Below are 18486 nucleotides of genomic sequence, written 5' to 3'. Positions count from 1 at the left end.
TGTGATGAAAACACACAGGAGCAGCAGAAGACGAAGCATCTTGGAGGCTGGCCAGACAGCCGACAAGAGATGAAACACCACTGGATGCAAAAAGGTTCAAATTCTTCCAAAGTTTTTCTCTGGTTTAGAAATAAACACCAAAAAAATGACATTTAGGATTATGGTTATCAGAAAATACAAGAGTTTGAACTATAAATATGAACAGTGATGTTGCTCTTAAACTTGGACAAAAAAGGTAATTAAAAACAGTAGACAAAACCGTTTTTGTCTACTGTGACCTATGACCTTTTGGTTACAGATTGAAGACGACATTTCTTACATGTTCTGAAGGTTGTCTGCCGCCGCTGCAGTTCTGTCTTCATCTCAGCTCTTTGTTTCTTTCTGCATCCTTTTATGCTCATCCTGAGTCCTGTCCACACCCAGATGGGTTGTTATCTCCCTTGTTTGTCGTTACACAACTAGAACAAAAGAACACATAAAATTTCTGCATGTACTCCATTTAAAATTAATTTGAGTTTTAGTGTATTTGTCATAAAACTGAAAATTAAATAAAATTATTTGCATATTACTTTTCTTTTCTTTGTTGCAACAGTTTTTGTGTTCCAGAAATGCAATGCTGTCTTTCCTGTATCTTTAACACAATATTTGAATTGTTTTTCATTAGAATAAAGAAAAGAATGTACAAAAATAGGTTTTCTCCTTTAGGTCACTTATAAATACAAAAATGATAAATATCTATACGTAGTTTAAATACATTTCTCAATAGACTGACTTTGTTGTCACCCTTTAACTAAATTAAGATCTGCTTTGGGCATTTTCCATTGTAAATATAAAACACAACATTCTCAAAGAAAACTGTAATTTGTTATTTTGGCATTCAGAAATTTGACATATTTATATTTTCTGTAGCTGCAAATAAGTAAAAAAGGATTGTTTAAAGTGTTTTCATTGACACTTTCAAAAAGAGTCAGGGGCTTCAAGTTCACAAAGTTACTTTTCAATAGTTCCTTTGTTTTCATTATTTACTTACAGTAAACAATGAAAACTTATACTCATCAAAACCAAACAATGGTAATTGTACACAAAAGATTTAGAGATATTTAGAGTCGACTACACCTATTTGCTTGTTCCTTTTGCAAACTCCAGCTGGAGAAACCAGTTTACATTGTTCATCTCTCTTTGCTCTACTGTCACTCAAATAGATTAATTATCATTTCCAACTAGACTGTGACTTGATCAGAAACAGAGTAGAAGAGATAAAACTTTTATTGTCCCAGCAGTAAAGTGACCAGCAAGTTACAGCATGTAGATTTACACAAATAAACAAAAACAATTTACATTCTGTTTACATTCTAACAAAGCATTGAACTGTAAAGAACTGTGAGGTTAGCTGAGTGTTGTTGCTGACCATGTCCATCCCTTTGTGACCACAGAGTACCATCTTCTCATGGATACTTCCAGCAGGATAACACTCCATGTCATAAAGCGCCAATCATCTCAGACTGGTTTCCTGAACAAAACAGTGAGTTCGGTGAGCTCGAATGGCCTCCACAGTCACCAGGTCTCAGTCCAATGGAGAACCTTTGGGATGAGGTGGAACGTTTTCAGTACCTTGTTGAATCTATGCCACGAAGGATGAAGGCAGTTCTGAAAGAAAAAAGGAGGCCAACCCGGTACTAGCAAGGTGTACCTAATAAAGTGGCCGGTGAGCGTGGTTATAGGTAAACAATTAAAATCAGGATTTGGTCTTTTAAACCACCAAAGGGACCCAAAATATTAATCCAGCAGCAAAGTAGCAAATTCTAAAGGATTTGACAAAACCTTTTAGTTTCAACTATATTTATAAAAAGCTCAGATATGTTACTGACATGTGCTATATAAATAAAATTTGATTGATTTATTGATGTATTTGTTTGCATTATTGCTGTAGGTGTTTCCAGGATAGCAGGAGACACAAGGAAGTATAATGGAAAAACAAACTCCTTATGAGACAGCTGTTAAATTTCTCATTTACTTTGCGTTTACCTGTGACCTAGAAAGTGAAAACCACAGTTTGCAGAGTATCAGTGGACAGACAGAAGTTTAAACATGAAATATAATAACTCCTGTAATTCCAGGAAATACATCCTTGTTTTCCTTGAACCACAGGCAGGTAGCATCCGCTTTGGTCCTTCTAAGAACAAACACAGCTGGTTCAAAGAAGCTCAGTTGTCATGTGGGTTAGACTTCAGATATGAATATAAATTACAGTTTTGGTTTGGTTTTATTAATGAATATAAGTCAAAACGATGTCTTAATGACAGAAATACAAACATGCCATGAATGTGTGGTTCACTGTAACACGTTGTGTTCATTCTGTGATTTGCTGCTCTCAGTTCTCCTGGTTTATGTCTGCTTCCAGATCAGCACAACTATATGCATAAAAATGACACTTCCTGCTTAGCAAAATATAGTTTTATCTAATTATGAATCAGAAAATGTCTTGTTCATGGCCTGCTGTATCTGAGCTGCAAGCTGGTGACCTCTGAACCAACGGGTTTAACACATAGGTGACTCATTTAAGACACAACAATCAGGTAAAAGTTGGATTAAAAACAGCAGCAGAATTTGGACAGTTTTCAACAAAATGGGAAGAATAAGTGGAAGAGTCAGCATTAATAATCCTAAAACTTTAGCTTATTTCACAAATGCTACTAATAATCATTAATAGCACAGCATGCCAAGTTTAGTTAAGTGTGCAAAGACTGTGTCAGATTTATTATTATTATGATTGACACATATAATCTTTTGGTCTTTCCAGTGAATGGTACGTAATGATCTGCTTCCAGCTACTGACTTGTTTCCATGACTTCTCTTTTAATCCAGGTATAAAATGTATTTGTTTCATTGTTTGGACTAGAACTTGTTACATAAAAAATAAATTAATACTCATAAATTGAAATGAAGATTAGGCGTAAATTCAAGCTGGGCGACTCTGTCCTCCTACCTGCATCAACAGTGTGTCACGCCTTCGCCTCATCCAATCAGCAGCAAGCTGTCACTAGAATTCAGCCAATCATGACTCAAGAACCCCTTCTTAAAGCCAAACCTCCATGGATCCACCTGCTTCCCAGCTGTGCTTTGGCCCACCTCCTCCCCGTCTCCACCCTCATCCTTCCAGCAGGCTTCCCTCCACCATCGGTGCCTTTGCCCCGGGGCTAAAGGCCACCTGAGCCCCTCCCTGAGCTCACGGCAATTCTCGGCATCCACGTCTTCTGCTGGCGCCAAAGAACCTCAAGTCAAATAAAACTTTCCAACTGTTGCTTTTTCTCCATCTGTGTCTCTCCAGATTAAAATCTATTTTAATCTGATCATTTTCACTTGACAATTCTGTTTTTTTTCTCTTTTTCTAATTAATTCAATATCAGTTGTTAAAGTTTTGTGCCTTTCCCTAAATATTTACAGCAGTAAATTTTTACCCTGCAGGATCATCCCACCTTTTCTAAAGGAAGATCGTACATTATTCTAAAATTATATAGATGTTTCCTTCATGCACACATGGAAGAGCAAACAGGAACTGATTGGAGCTTTTAATTTTTAATTCCTAAAATATTTCTTGCTATGTTTTATAAATGTACTGGTTGTTTACACTGTTCGGATAATGAAGTGTTGTTTGCAAAAACCCAGAGACAGTTTGTTCCCTCAGGCTGTCTGGTGAACTCCATGTTCACCTCACATCCTGAGTATCAGTTTCTCTACTGCATATTTGCACTACCAGAACCTGCCTTGAACAACAAATATTAGTCTGCATACATATAAATGCACATATTGTTCTTTTCATTTTTTAATTGAAATGTCGCCACAGCAAAATTACTAGATGGTGCTCAGTTTTGTTCTCTTACATAAAAGTTTAGAAAGCCAATATCTATACACAATCTGTTTGAGAATACACTGTTTCCATGCAAATGAAACCCAAGAATCAGCAACAATCAATAAAGTAAATAAGTAATTATTCACAACCAGGGGTGCGGTATGGGGGAAAGTGATGACAATTCTAAGGGCCCTGACCAACAGGGGGCCCTCCACAATTTATTTATTTTTTGTTCATAGAAATAAAATAAAAAAATTTATTATATTGTATTTTCAAAGATTGTTTTTAGCAGTAAAAATTAATGTTTCCACTCCCAGATCAAAAAACACACATCCATATTTGCCCTGAACCCCCTATTGTGTTAAATGGTTCGTTCCTGGTCGGAGCTTCAGAGTGATGCTGTTAGCAGCAGGCAGTGGAAGACAGAAATGACTGTGGCAGTTACTATGCTGCTAAGAAAAGTTATAAAATCAGGTTTTCAAAAAACAAACAAAAAATAGAGGGAGGGAGAGAGAGAAAAAGGCAAGAGTGTCAATTTGTAACCCAGTTTTTCTCTATGAGAGTTGAGTAGACTGTGTGAGATTATCAACCATTTAGCATAGTTAGCTTAGCTACTACTGTTTGCCTCCATTTCATTAGCATTTAATGAATTAAGGAAAAAACTTACAAAGATATTCATACATTTAACTTGTACCTTTTGCCACTTAACAACAGATGAGTTAGTCAGCAGCAGCTCTAACCCACGTCCCTCCTGATCCATCCTCCCCTGAGTGAAATTAAAACTGCAGTATATAACTTTTATAAAAAATATTTTTTTCCACATATTTTTTAAAACTGTCATTATGTTGTGACAGTATGGTATGAGAGGTAATCTGTGAAAAATCTATTTCCTCTGCCTTCTCCCAGTGCTCTCTAAAAACAACTAGAGAGCACTGGGAGGAGAGGCAGGAGAGTTTTAGTGCTGTCAATCACAATCTCATGTGATGCTGCTCATCCTTCCTCCTCTTGCTCTGTGCTATGCTGCAGCTAGCATAGCCTGTTTTGAATGCTTAGTCTAGTAAGCATAGCTAAAAATGACGGCAGAACGATTTTCCTGTAATCACAAGTTGTTTCTCCCCCATTAGCACATTTAGCAGTGAGTGAATGAGGCTAATTGACAGTGCTAAGAGTGTCCTACTAGTTCTGATAGGTTGTTTTGGTCAGACCCGTGCATTACTTTAGCTAGCAATAGTGGTTCAGGAAGGAGATGGAGGAGATTAATTGTTTTCACAGATTATCTGTCTCATAACAAACTGTTACGACATCATGGCAACTTTAACAAATATGGAGAGAACATATTTTTTATTAAAGTTATGTACTGCAGCTCGAATAAAATGCAACTACATAGCATTTTTGAGAAGTCTGGATTGCTTTATGTGTATTTTGCACATTGTCTGTGACTGTTGCTAGTGGGGAGAGATATTTCAGTATCTAAAACTAATAGAAAAAATTGAAGTAACCTATTTGCATACTGTATGCAGACTGAATTTTTACCTCTGCATCTAAAATTCATGAGCAGTAAATATTGTACTAGTTATCAGTATTGGACCAAAGAAAGCAATGCAGTTGTAAGCTTTTGAAATTGTGACGCTTTTGATGAGTCAGATAGACTCAAGAAATTGTAACAGTAGCTGTGTGAGGGGGGGCCCAATAAAATATTTTTTTCGGGGGCCCAAGATTGCTGGCAGTGCCCCTGGATCCAGGTGCCATTATGCAGCAGGAGAACCAAACTGAGAGCCAGTAAACCCAGATTCAGACCCACTACAACTCTAAAATATTGTGATCATGGAGGTAGCCAGTGATCTTTGGGTTAGTTTGCTCAGAAGGAGCAGATTCTGCTGGGTTTGTTTCATTATCCAAAGCCAGGTAATGTCAGCAGAGTTCAGTAATTATCTATGAGTAATGATGGAGCTGGCATAGGCTCCAGGACCTAATGTCCTGATCTGGACCTAATGTCCTAGGTCCTGATCTGGAACATTCTGTTTAAGTCGTTTTTCATTCTATTTTCATTCTGACGGCTCCTTAACCAAACCAAAAACGTTTATAAATACTGTCTTCAAAAATATCACAGTGTTGTTCATAGATAAACTGATGAAAAGTGAGAAGAATTAATTTTTTATTTCAAATTAAGAAGGAAACAAATAGGAATAGATGTTTTTACACAATGACAGGCCATTAGGACTGGAAACCAGGTTGTAATAATTAAGTAACTTCTCTGCTTTTCTAATTGACATCTGTCTTAAAAGCCTTTATTTCACTCAGACATGATCTGTAACTACAATCTGCAATCGCTACAATCTGGCATGTTTCTCAGGTTTTCTATGAATTTAGCCTCTATTAGAGTTTTATACCTTCTTCTTAAGCTGCATGAATCTCTGATCCCCTGAGAAACTTGACGGGATTCACAGAGATCATTTATTCAAATGTTGGAATTGTTATTCTGAACATATTATCAAATAAGTCATGTAGAAAAAAACCCCATAAAATGTTATAATGAAGCATCACTTTGTAACTTAGAATTAACAGATGAAAACACTTGATTAATATGGCAGATTATTTGTTTGCTGAAATGATTTTTGGGTTTTGAAGCATCTAAATGCATTAGACAGATCAGATCAGTGACACATCAGTCCAGCTAATTGTTTTCTTTCTTTTTTTTTGAGGAACATGAAAGTGAAACTGTAGCTGTGTCTGAAAACCAAATCAACCCGATCACAAGACCAAACACATGATATCTTATATTTAGGCGCTGATGCAAACACTTTTAACAATCAGTTGCTGTTATAGGATCAAAGAGAGAGACATTGTGTCCTGTCAGGTTTTCTGTTTTTGGTTATAGACTTTTTTTTATCCCTGTAATGATGGCTTGGACAAAAGAACAAGTTTTCTGTTTCTGGAAATGTAAGTATTAAGATATTCTGTCAAAGTTCTTGATATCCAGCTTATCCATCTACTTGTTTTAGAAAATGTTCTACCTCAGTTCAATGCTGAACCACATTATGGTGCCATAGAGACTCGTATCGAACATATTTGTTCACTGATTTTTATCCGTGGATATTTACTGTTATCAGTGAAAACCTTAGATAAAATACACTTCAGTGTGTCATTAATACCTACACAGCCATACATTGATAACTTGTACACTTACTGGCTTGATTAGTAGAAAGTTCAGGCTAAAGGAATCGCTCACTTGTCTTTATTACAAAAACTCTGAATTCAGTTTGAATATGAAATGACCAATTAATGCTTTCTCTGAAAATTCAAGGGATTTTCTTTCCATTTAGTGAAAGAAATTGCTTAAATATTTATTTTACCTTGATCAATGGATTATATCTTAAAGAAATTAAATTGTGCATGATCAAAAACCATTTTTCATTAAAGTATTGATGAAAAACAGCTGTTACTAACTAAACTGTATTGAATATTTAGCAGTGTCATTGGAAAGAGCTTTGAAATCACAGAGTTGAAAACACTGATTGTTTTTATGTTCATAGGGATAAGGGTTATGGCTTTCATCATGCTCTCTTCACATCTCTGTGGTCAGTTTTCACTTTCATTTAATCAATGTTATAAAATAAATGTTTTAAACTGTATTGGGTATCTGTGAGGATTTGATTTTCTCTGTTAATTAGTTCTGTGTTGTCGTGTCTTTCCCTCCGTTGCCCCCAGCTTGTTTCCCCTGATTACCGCCCTGTTTATTTAACCTCATCTGTGTCCAAAACTCCCGGTCGGATCCTTGTCCAGGGTTAATGCCTTTGTTGTCATTTACCAGTGTCTGTGTTTCCTTGTCTCATTGTTCACCTGTGCTGCCTGTTTTTCTGAACTCTTCATTAAAACCATCATTTTCACCATAACCTGGTCCTGCTGCCTCCATCCTCACCACAGTCACCCTCAAATCATGACGGCATCTTTATGTGTGATTATGGCCGTCACTGGAAAATCAGCCACAGAGAACAGAACTATGGTTTAGACACAGTTTTATCTCCTCACTTTCTCTCTTTGTCTCTTCAGCACCACACAGAGGAGTTAAGACTATATGTGAGTAGAATATTTAGAGGTTATAAAATCAAAGTTAATTGTAACAACAAAGGTTTGATATAATTGCTTGTTGTTCTGTGTTTATGACTGTAACTTTTACCTCCATCATTAGTGCCAATTGAAGTAAATGTGACACAGAAGTCATATTGGGCTGAGAAGAACCACAACATCACACTGGAGTTCACCTTCATCCCCAAAATACAGTGCTCAGACAAATTGTGGATTGTTTCTTGTGATTGGTCGAAAGATGGTACAATGCACTACTATAAAATTTTATACGAGTATATTGAATTTGAAGATGATAAAGTCTCAGAGTCTCAGGATGAACAGTTTTCAGGACAAGTTGTGTTTGACAAAGACGTCCTCAGAAAAGGACGGATCAGACTCCATGTGTCCAGACTCAAGGTGGAGGACTCTGGAGTTTATATCTGTAAACTGAGGATTGGTCATTGCTTTGGATCAGACACATGTAACCTCAATGTTGCCGGTAAGTGAGCTTTGATAAGTCAGTAAATTTATACTTCATAGTTAGAACAGTTTTCTGTTTGAATTTTGGACAATAAAAGTTTCTTTCCTCCTGTCCTTCACCAGACTCTCATCCATCTGAACTCCCAGCAACTGACAGCCCTTCATCAGAGGATCGGGGAAGGACAGGATTACCTTTTGTGGCAGCAGCAGCAGCAGCAGCAGTGACTATTCTGATTATTTGTTACATTATTTACAGAAAGAAAACTAACTCTGAACGACAACCTCTACGTAGACAAGCTGAGTCTTCTTGTTTTGTGCTGTCTTAAGTTCCTTCTAATGTTTTTTGTGGGCTTAATATGTATTAATTATATGCATTAATTTGGCAACCAGGTTCAATTTATAATCATGTTTAATGTGGTTGGAAATAATATAGCTTAAAAAGAGTAAAGGTACAATGATTTATATTTCAATAAACTTTAAAAGCACTTTATAGTATATTAAAATATCCTGTTTTTTGTTCTAAAAAAGAAAACTGATTACCTCATAAGAGTTTGACACATGAACCAGTTCCCCATGGTTGTTTAGAAACTCAAGTGACTTCCTGGTTTGTGGTTAAATCAGCTGAACTGAGAATAACAATGGAGTCATTTAGAAGAATGAAAGTAAAACTGCCAAAAACCATTAAAACATTTTTGTTTAGTTTAGATTTTTAAAAATCAGAGAAATTTATATTTTAAATGCACTAAAATGTTTTCAGTGATTTATAAAGTTTAAGGCTGTTTCTGTTTAGAAATTTTTGCTCCTTTGTGTATTTTCATTAAAATAAACTTATAAGATGTGAATAAACTGCAGAATATGAATAAACTGCACAACAGGAAGCTTTTATAATATAACGGTATGTGAAAGTTTTGTTTGAAGTTCATGATGGCAAATATTCTTTTACATCCAATCAGATCAATCAGCATTAATACTGATTCAGCTGAGGTTGGTGTCACAAGATTCACTGTAAAAAATCAACAAAACACAAAAACAAACTGGAAAATTCCCATGATTTATATCTATTTTCTGTTCCCGCAGAATTTGCTTTGTAATGACAACGTATCAGATTTTCACTGAGCGACGGAACAGGAACAACTGATTTAACTGAAAATGAAACAATGTGCAGACATTTTGAGAATTAATGCTCAAATGTTGAAAGGTCACTCAGTGTCAGATTTACATAGTGGTGTGTTTTCCTTACAGTCTCATATAAAACGCACAAATATTAGAATGAAATATTTTTATACAAACCACTACCATTATTTTGTAGTAGATGTTAACATATTTTAATCAGGAGAAAAGAAAAGAAATCAAATCGCACCAGTAACTCCCAAAAAGTAAAGTTCTTTAATTATTTACAAAATCCACCATAATATTTTTCACTAGGAAACAAGCAAAGCTGTTGCTTCTAACTTGTTCTACTTTAGTTGCAAAAAAACCAACAACAAAAAATCTAAAACTTTGCTCAGCTGCATTTCTATACAGTCCATGCAAAACTGAGCTAAACTAGACATTACAGATCATGTTTCCTGTTAACCTGGTTTAGGAGAAAACTAAAAACCAAAAGAACCATGTCAGACATTATAAACCAAAAGGTTCTGACCTGAGATTTAATCCACCTGTCATCCCTAAAACAAAAATCTTAAATCACAAAGTTCAGTCTTCAAACAGCATGTCACTGAATGACATCCTGTTTTCCACAAACATGATTTTATTGTCAGTGCAACCAGATTATTCCTAAAATAAAATCTCCAGTAGAAACGTAGAAATGTGTTTTTCAACAGCTTGGATTTAAAAATCTGTAAAAAAAAAATTAAATTAAAAAAAAAAAAAAATAATAATAATAATAATAATATTTGATTGTTGTATCTGCTGAAATGTGAATGTTGTCAGTGTTTGACTTATGACAAAAACTATGATAATTTATACCAATAGAATACAAAACAACAAAATATGGTACAAACTGTAGACATTAAAACATTTTATAACAAAAGTCATTAAAATCCTCGGGACCAGTTGGTATAACTAACAACAAGGTTTAAATTCCTGAATTTTTAACGACTAAAAGTAACTCATGTTTTCTCTGTAGACGTAAACATCTTTAAACTTGTACAAATAATCCACTTTAAAAGACAAAAACATGTAAAGATAAAGTCATGAGCCTCTCAGGCTGTAAACTCCCTGTTTTGTCTGATTTACCTCAAACCACCAACAGTTTGACCAGTAATTGATCGACTCTGTAACAAAACCCAGTGAACTTCATCACCTCTTCCTCTTTCTGGTTTCATGCATTCTCTCTTCAAACCAGCAGAGGGCAGTAATGCAACCTGAACGCAGCCGGCTGTGGCCTGGTTCTGCAGTCTCTTCACTTCAGGCATCCTGGGCTGTGATGCTTGATGAGAGAAGCACAGGAAGCCAGGAAAGCTGAAGCTGAAGCCGCGGTGAAGAGTCCCAGTCCGACACAAAGACCCGTTCTGCCTCGGGTCGCTGGTTCTGGTTGTTCTGATGTCACTCTGGGCTCAACTTGGGCTGGAAAAATAAAAATAAGCCAATCAAGTACTGATCAAATTATCAATCATTTCACGTTTAAGAATTACATCATCAGACAGACAAAAATATGAAGCTAAAAGGGAATTTTGGTATTTTAAGGCCGAAATAACAATAATTTATACAAGTACCAAAATCAGGAAAAGAAAATTTATTCAAATTAGTTTATTTTAATATAAAACTTATGAAACTTTAACAAAAACTGCAGGAGTGTCTGTGTCTGGTGAATCTTTGGTTAAAACATGTTTGTTCTTTATTCAGTGGGAAGAAAATCCAGAAATTTTACTTAAATAAGAGTAGAAATACTAAATAATAAAGTTCCTGAAGTAAAAGTAAAAAGTACAGCATAGTAAAAATATTCCTAAAAGCTTTTTTTTTTTTAAAGTCACTCAAATATAAATGTTATTGAATAAATGTAACTAGTTACTGTCTAACTCTGTACCTATGAAAATGCTGCATTTAGAAAAGTATTTATGGAAAATAAAGGACATTAAAGGAATTTAAAGAGCAAAAATTAAGTTCCCTTCAATCCCCAAGGAGCATTGCTCACATAATAACAGGAAACAAATTTCTGTGAATTATTTTCTTATTTTTAAGACAAAGGTTTGGACAATCTTTGTCTACCAAAGATAAAATATATTTTAGTTGAGTAGAAACTTACGAGTGACGTTGAGCGTGAACTCCTTGACCTTCCTGCCGCATCCTGTGGCCATTCTGCAGAGATACCTGGCCGAGTCCTCGGCCCTGACGGCGGCCAGGTGAAGTCTGACCCGGCCCGCCGCCAGCGCTTCTTCATCGCACCGAACCCGACCAGCGAACTGCTGGTGTTGAGCTTCGACGACGCTGCTGTCCAGATGATAAAACACCTTCAGCTCAGGTAACTGGACACAGTGGATCTTAAGGGAGGAGACTCTAAAGCCAGGCCTGAGGGCAAAGCGCCACTCGATGGTGACGTCATCACGTTCCTCCGCCTGGTAAAGCAGACCATCGCTGTGACTCAACACTGAGCCTGAAACCAAGGAGGGAAACAACAAAACAATTAAAATAAATCTTCTCTGGCATCAATTTTAAAATATTTATGGAAGCTTTTCTTTGTCTACACTTGCAAACTACAAAAAAAACTTCTGATTGATCTACAAGTGGCCTAATGAAAATATGGGACAGATTTCACACATGTCTTAAGTATTTTTTTTTTTTTACAATCTGATCTGCTGATCCAGACATGTCGGGACTCAACCTTCAGCATTTTTACCTAGTTTAGTCATTCCTGTCTGACAATAAGGAAGTTGTTTACAACCTGTCAGCACAAACTGAACAAGTTTTTAATGCATATTAATAACCTCTGCTGTCCCTGCAGCTCTATAATTCCTTCACTTATTTCCAAATAAAGAAAGTTTTTGTTGGTGCAGGCTGTGCAGGATCTTTTCTGCTAGCTTTCATTTTAACATGTTGACTCACCACAGATGGATGAGGTCATGGCAGTGAGCAGCAGGATCCTGCAGATCATCTTCCTCCTTCGGAAAACAGAAGATCATTAATGCAGATGAAGGTGGATTCAAGTGCAAAAAGCTATTAGGAGCTAAAGAGATTTAAATTCCTGATTATCTGTTAGAACAACAGTTACACCTGCAGGCATTCAGCCATCTGACTGCTGCACAGTAAAACCTGAACAACCTGCTGCACTGATTGTTTATTCAAAGCTCTGCGAAGTCGTTTCACTACTCAAATTATTTAAATGTCATGTCATCTGTGTTTATTTTTCTGCCGTCTTTTTAACCCAAAATTTACTTATAAATTAGATTTTTAATCTCAACAATAACAGTTTAATCTGGTGAAATACAGACTACATAAAATGAAACAATTCACAGCCCCTGTTTTCTGTCATTTCTGTCTCAGTTCTGTTATATCATAAATACTCACATAATAACCAGACTGCTGGCTCTCCTGAATCAATATCTCCCAGAATGCTTCACTCTGCTTGTGAAGTTTAAAACTCTCAGTTTTACAGCTTGTGTTACTCTCAGCTGCTCCAGCTGCAAATACTCTTTACCCACAGATATGTTTGTTTTCACGGCTTCAAACGGGGAGTTTTTAAGTGTTACGTCACAGAACTGCTCCCTCTGACGTTTCTGTTTACGCTACAGTGGTAGTAAACACAGCTGGTCTCATAGGCAACAGAAATAATAATAAAAAATCATTACATTTGCCTAAAAATGTGTAGAAAATCACTCACTAACAACAGCCTAAAGAAACGAGGCCTAAATATTGAAATTCTACAGGATCAATAATGTAAATATATGAAATTATTAAGTAGGAAAGCGTTCAACCACCCCTGAAAATGACTTTTGAAACAGTGTTTCCATAGGAACAGTGAGTGAAGTAAATAAACTGAGACCTGTGACAAGTCATCAGGAAGTACACGTGCAGGTTCAACCCAGTTACAGGAAGAACCAGTGAAGATATGAAAGGTTTTTACAGCAGGGCAACAACTTTCACTTTGAGAAAAGCTCACAGTTATGATAACAAAGGACTGTTCACTAATATTATGAGTCAATAAATGCAGGTTTTATCTTGATCCGTTACACAGAGCTGCACTTCTCAACCACAATTTCCTAATTTATGAGAAAAATCACAGGTGAGCTGTAACTGGATCAGTGATTTTATTTGTTCATGTGACTCGAGTGCAAAGCAAAATCAAGAAGTATGTGGAGAAATAGTGGCGATTCTGTGAAACATTTAAAATACTTTGAGAGACGTTGAGCGGCTGCAGCCAGAAAACATTTTCAGAAGAGTCGTGATCCAAATCAACACAGAAATAATTAATTTCACACAAAATGAGCCTCAGTCCCACATGAAATATAAAAACTAACAAGAAGAGAAAATAAGACGTAGGGGTGCATGTAAGTCTGAATTTAAAACAAATCAAAAACCAACAACTAATAAATGGTGTGGATTCCTCTCAACAAACAATACAAAAATATTGAGAAGTTTGAAAGTTCATCATATGTGAAAAAAGCAAGAGATTCATGAAAATTAAATTCAAAACTCCAAGATAAGGTAAGACTGTAGCTTAGGCTAACGTGGACAGATGAGGCATAAAAGCTCATAAAGGCTTTTTATCTTAAAAATGTTTTATTCTAGTTTTAAATAAATGTAAAAGGAGTCTCCATTTGGTTCAGAAAATTGGAATCGAGATGATTTTTGTCAACAGAGTGACGTCACAGTAAATGAGCTTCCTGTTTCCTCCAGGCTGCTCACAGCAGAAAACATGTCGCAGCTCGTTCAAGACTGAAAGACTTGAAGATGATTCACTCTGTTGGTGTGTAAATGTTTCATCATGCTCATCTAAACTTCAAAACAAGCTTATGCTCTCCTGTCCGTCAGAGATCAGTGTTTTGGTTGGGTCGCCATGACAACAGCCCCAAACACTGGAGGGGAAATTAGCAGGTCTGATTGTTTTATGGGGCAGATAAGCAGGAATGATGCCCTTCGCTGGAAACATAGAGGAAAACAATCACTGATGGACCTCAACACAATTCAGCAATAGTAAAGTTCTTATAAATGCAAAACTTGTTGGTTTTTTAAGATTTATTTATGTTATTAAATAGCTTATTGAATTTCTTTTATCTTTCCACCTTTTGATAATGTATCTTCTCTAGTCCAGATCATGTCTGCACTTTCTAATTTACCATGTTGATTAAATTATTTATCATCATAACAATGTTGCCTCGACCTGCATTTTATCGTCATATTACAGCAGGGGTGTCAAACTCAGTTTCACCGAGGGCCACTTCAGCATATTGGCCCCCCTCAACGGGCCACATTGACGGTACAGATCAGGAGGGCATCCCTGCTAAAATACACCAGACAAAAGGTTGACTTCCCTCATTCAGTTCTGTAGAGGCTTATAATGAGTCAATGGTCCAGTGTTAGAGAAGGAACCATCTGAAGCTGCAGATAGTAGCTCTGGAAAACTAGACTTGGGCACCCCGAGCATAAATGTATAAAAATACAATGTTAAAAATAAATTAAACACCTCATATTGTTAAATAACTGATTTTATGTATTGAAGTTTTAAATATTACATTTGAGTTTCCATGGATGTAAAATTACTGCTCAGTTTAAAAATTACAATATTTAAATCAGTGTTTAAAGGTGAGCAAACAAATAATAAAAACAAGTCACATGGGCAGACATTATAGACTTTACGCATAGATTTAGTCTCAGAGGCAACTGAAATCAATTAATTAAAAAAATCCTTTCTGAATATCATCTCTGAACTAAATGGGTCTTTCTGACCGGGAGCTGACGGCGTGTTGAAGAGTTATGGACCGGACGCTTTGGAGCGTCTGGTTAGGAAGAGCATTACAAACCTTTGGTTGAAATGTAGTTTGTAGTCAATTCGTGCTCAAAACCCATTTTAAGTCAATTATTGGCCTATAAAATGCTGGGGGGCCACATGTGGCCCGCGGGCCTTGAGTTTGACATGTGCATTACGCCATAGAACTGCCAATTGGTAATTGAAGTAAAGTAGCTTCGATTTCAAAGAAGCCTACATTGAAGTCGATTGGCAAATGAACCATCACGGAAGAGGAAGGCTCTTGTCGTCTCACTGCACCCCAAGAGATGCATAACCTACAAAAACTGTTTCTGTCTGGTTTTGAACCAGAGACCTTTTGTGTGTAAAGCAAACATGATAACCACTACACTACAGGAACTGAACTTCTCTGCTTTGTTTCAGTTTGAGGTTCCAAAGTTGGTGATGTGAGATCCAATGCATGAAAATTTCAACTGAGGCTTGTACTCAGATGCCTGGATTCAGAGTACAGACCATGACACCACAGAGCCTTGTTGACCTTTAGTAAACACCTGTGATGAATAGAACATGCAAAATCTGTTTCTGTCTGGTTTCGAACCAGAGACCTTTTGCATGTAAAGCAAACGTGATAACCACTACACTACATAAACTAATGCTCCTTGCAGTGTTCCTGGTAGATGATCCACATTTTGTTAGAGACTAATAACGAGCATGGAACAATGTCAAGTACCACAGATCCTCTCAGAGAGCACAGTAACTTGGTGAACAAACTGTCAGACTTATACTTGTGCCTAATTTAACATTACAGTCCATAAACTAAGCCTGGGATCAAACAATTGTATTGAAGATGTCATTAGCAGAGACAAATGGTTCTACAGAGACTTGGCTAAATGGCTATGAAATAAAATCAATACTTACAAATAAAAGATGGTTCAAAAATAAAATTAACACATTAAATTAAAAAATATCTGTGAAATAAAATCAACACTTCAAAATACAAAATCTCTGGAAAATAAAATATTATGTATGTTGTTTTGAAAAACATTAGAATATAAGCACTTTTATCAAATCTCCATTGTGGTAAGATCATGTAAGTTCTTAAATCCATGGAAACTCAACAGTTTGTAAGGTAGGTGAGTTAGCTCAGCAGGTTAGAGCACAGTGCTGGTAATGCTGAGGTCATCGGTTCAAACCCCGTATGGGGCAATTCATGTGTAAGGGCTTTCAGACAATCAACACTTCAAAATAAATAAGGGTTCATAAATACAATCAACACTTCAAAACAAATAAGGGTTCAAAAATAACATCAACACTTTACAATTAAAAAAATGGTTCAAAAATAAAATCAACACTTTACAATAAATAAGGGTTCAAAAATAAAATCAACACTTCAAAACAAATAAGGGTTCAAAAATAACATCAACACTTTACAATTAAAAAAATGGTTCAAAAATAAAATCAACACTTTACAATAAAAAAATTGTTCAAAAATAAAATCACTTTAAAATAAAAAAATGGTTCAAAAATAAAATCAACATTTTACAATAAAAAACCCCTAACCCTACCCTAATCCTAACCCTAATCAACAGTTCAAAATGTATAATGGTAACTGTTTCTGTCTGTTCAGTCCATAAACTAAGCCTGGGATCAAAAAATGTATTGAAGATGTCATTAGCAGAGACAGAGGCTTGGCTAAAAAATAAAATCAATACTTACAAATTAAAAAATGGTTAGGAAGCGCATTGCAAACCTTTGGTTGAAATGGCGTGTTAAATTCAAGTCTCCATTACAGACCAGAGAAAACTAAAAAGAATGCAATGTTGTGTTAATCCATTTGAGGAGCCGGTAGTTTATCTGGAGGAAATAAATGACGATGCAAAAGTTAATTAGACTGTAACATGCGCAGTCCGCTGCTCAACCACTGCGGACGTGGCTCCGCTGCTGCAAAGACTTAGAAACCAGTGGAAAAAACTCATCCAGCGGATTTAACAAATGGAGCCTTCTTGGTGCATGTTACCAGGAGAGCGGCGCTCTGGAGGAGCTGCAGACGTAACATCTGTCCGTTTCAGAGAAGCAAAACCACGCAAAATAAATAAATAAATAAATAAATAAATAAATAAATCCTGGTAAAAGCGCACACCGGACCGCGCAGGGTAAAACACTCACAGAGTTCAGTTGATCTGTTTGGATCAGGCAGATCCAACTGACTGATGAATTAGTGCAGATTTTTCTGCAGATGGGAACCAGGAGGAAGTGCGTTCAGACACCAGCGGGTGAAGTGATGCTAATTTAAGTGAAGTCGCTTAATTTAATTTATTAAAAGTTATTGGGGTGGTTTTTGTCACTACGAGAAAAATTTAGATGCATTTATCTGCTTAATCTGTAATGGGATCTGGATTCACGGTGAATATTAACTAAACCGCATAAAATGCGACGAAATAGCCGATTTTAATATGATTATAATTTCATGGATAAAATAGTACAGGATCGATTTTTTTTATGTTGTCGGTCAAGCTAACGTCTAGCGCCACCTGCCGCCCTGACACCAACTCACACACATCTTCATTCACAGTCTTACTTGTAAATCGATTTTTCTTTTCTTGGACGTTTTGATGTTAGCTTGTCGAAGTCTCAGTTTTATTCGCTGGGAAAATCAATAAGCAGCTTGAGGTGACTCTGCTGCTCTCTAGTGGCGAGAAGCCGTAATGTTGGCTGGTAACAATCGGAATGCATTGTGGGAGATGTAGTTTGTAGTCAATTCGTGCTCAAAACCTATTGTAAGTCAATGTCGGCCTATAAAATGCTGCGGGGGCCACATAAAATGACATGGCGGGCCACATGTGGCCCGCGGGCCTTGAGTTTGACACATGTGTATTACAGAGATGAAACAAAATAATGACAAAAAAACAACAACAGGAAAGAAATGAGTTATTCAAAGCAAAGCAAACTAAAAATCAAGATAAAAATGAAAAGTAGGTTTGCTTGCTAAGAGCTGAATCCAAGTGCAAAATGAAGTTAAAAAATGAGACATCAGGGAAAATTTGGAAATGATGGAAAACTTATTCAGTAGATGGCAGAAAAGCCGTTTTGTTCACAGTAAAGCCTAAATCTAATCTATTATTTTTAATAGTTTTCCTGCTGATATGTTGTACTTGCAGTGTGGGAACTTCCCTAGACCAACTTGTTT

The 18486-nt window shown here is 36.3% G+C and overlaps 2 protein-coding genes across 2 annotated transcripts; one reads left to right on the top strand and one right to left on the bottom strand.

Moving 5' to 3' along the window:
* The first annotated feature begins 6585 nt into the window (after positions 1–6585).
* Positions 6586–9288, top strand: LOC106905414 (uncharacterized). The gene is made up of 5 exons (XM_088015918.1): positions 6586–6790; positions 7384–7428; positions 7901–7927; positions 8040–8414; positions 8519–9288. The coding sequence occupies exons 1-5, from the start codon at positions 6748–6750 to the stop codon at positions 8719–8721; spliced, it is 693 nt and encodes a 230-aa protein (XP_087872044.1). The 5' UTR covers positions 6586–6747; the 3' UTR covers positions 8722–9288.
* Positions 9289–9762: 474 nt separating this feature from the next.
* LOC148154203 (uncharacterized) lies at positions 9763–13009 on the bottom strand. The gene is made up of 4 exons (XM_088015919.1): positions 12902–13009; positions 12440–12495; positions 11643–11990; positions 9763–10963 (listed from the first exon to the last, which is right to left on the bottom strand). Coding segments are annotated over exons 1-4 (570 nt in total). The 5' UTR covers positions 12904–13009; the 3' UTR covers positions 9763–10799.
* Positions 13010–18486: the final 5477 nt, after the last annotated feature.

This window comes from Poecilia mexicana, unplaced genomic scaffold (assembly GCF_051168715.1).
Source record: "Poecilia mexicana isolate PSO_F unplaced genomic scaffold, ASM5116871v1 scaffold_18, whole genome shotgun sequence".
Classification (NCBI taxonomy): Eukaryota; Metazoa; Chordata; class Actinopteri; order Cyprinodontiformes; family Poeciliidae; genus Poecilia; species Poecilia mexicana.
This window is presented reverse-complemented; position numbering and strand designations above follow the sequence as displayed.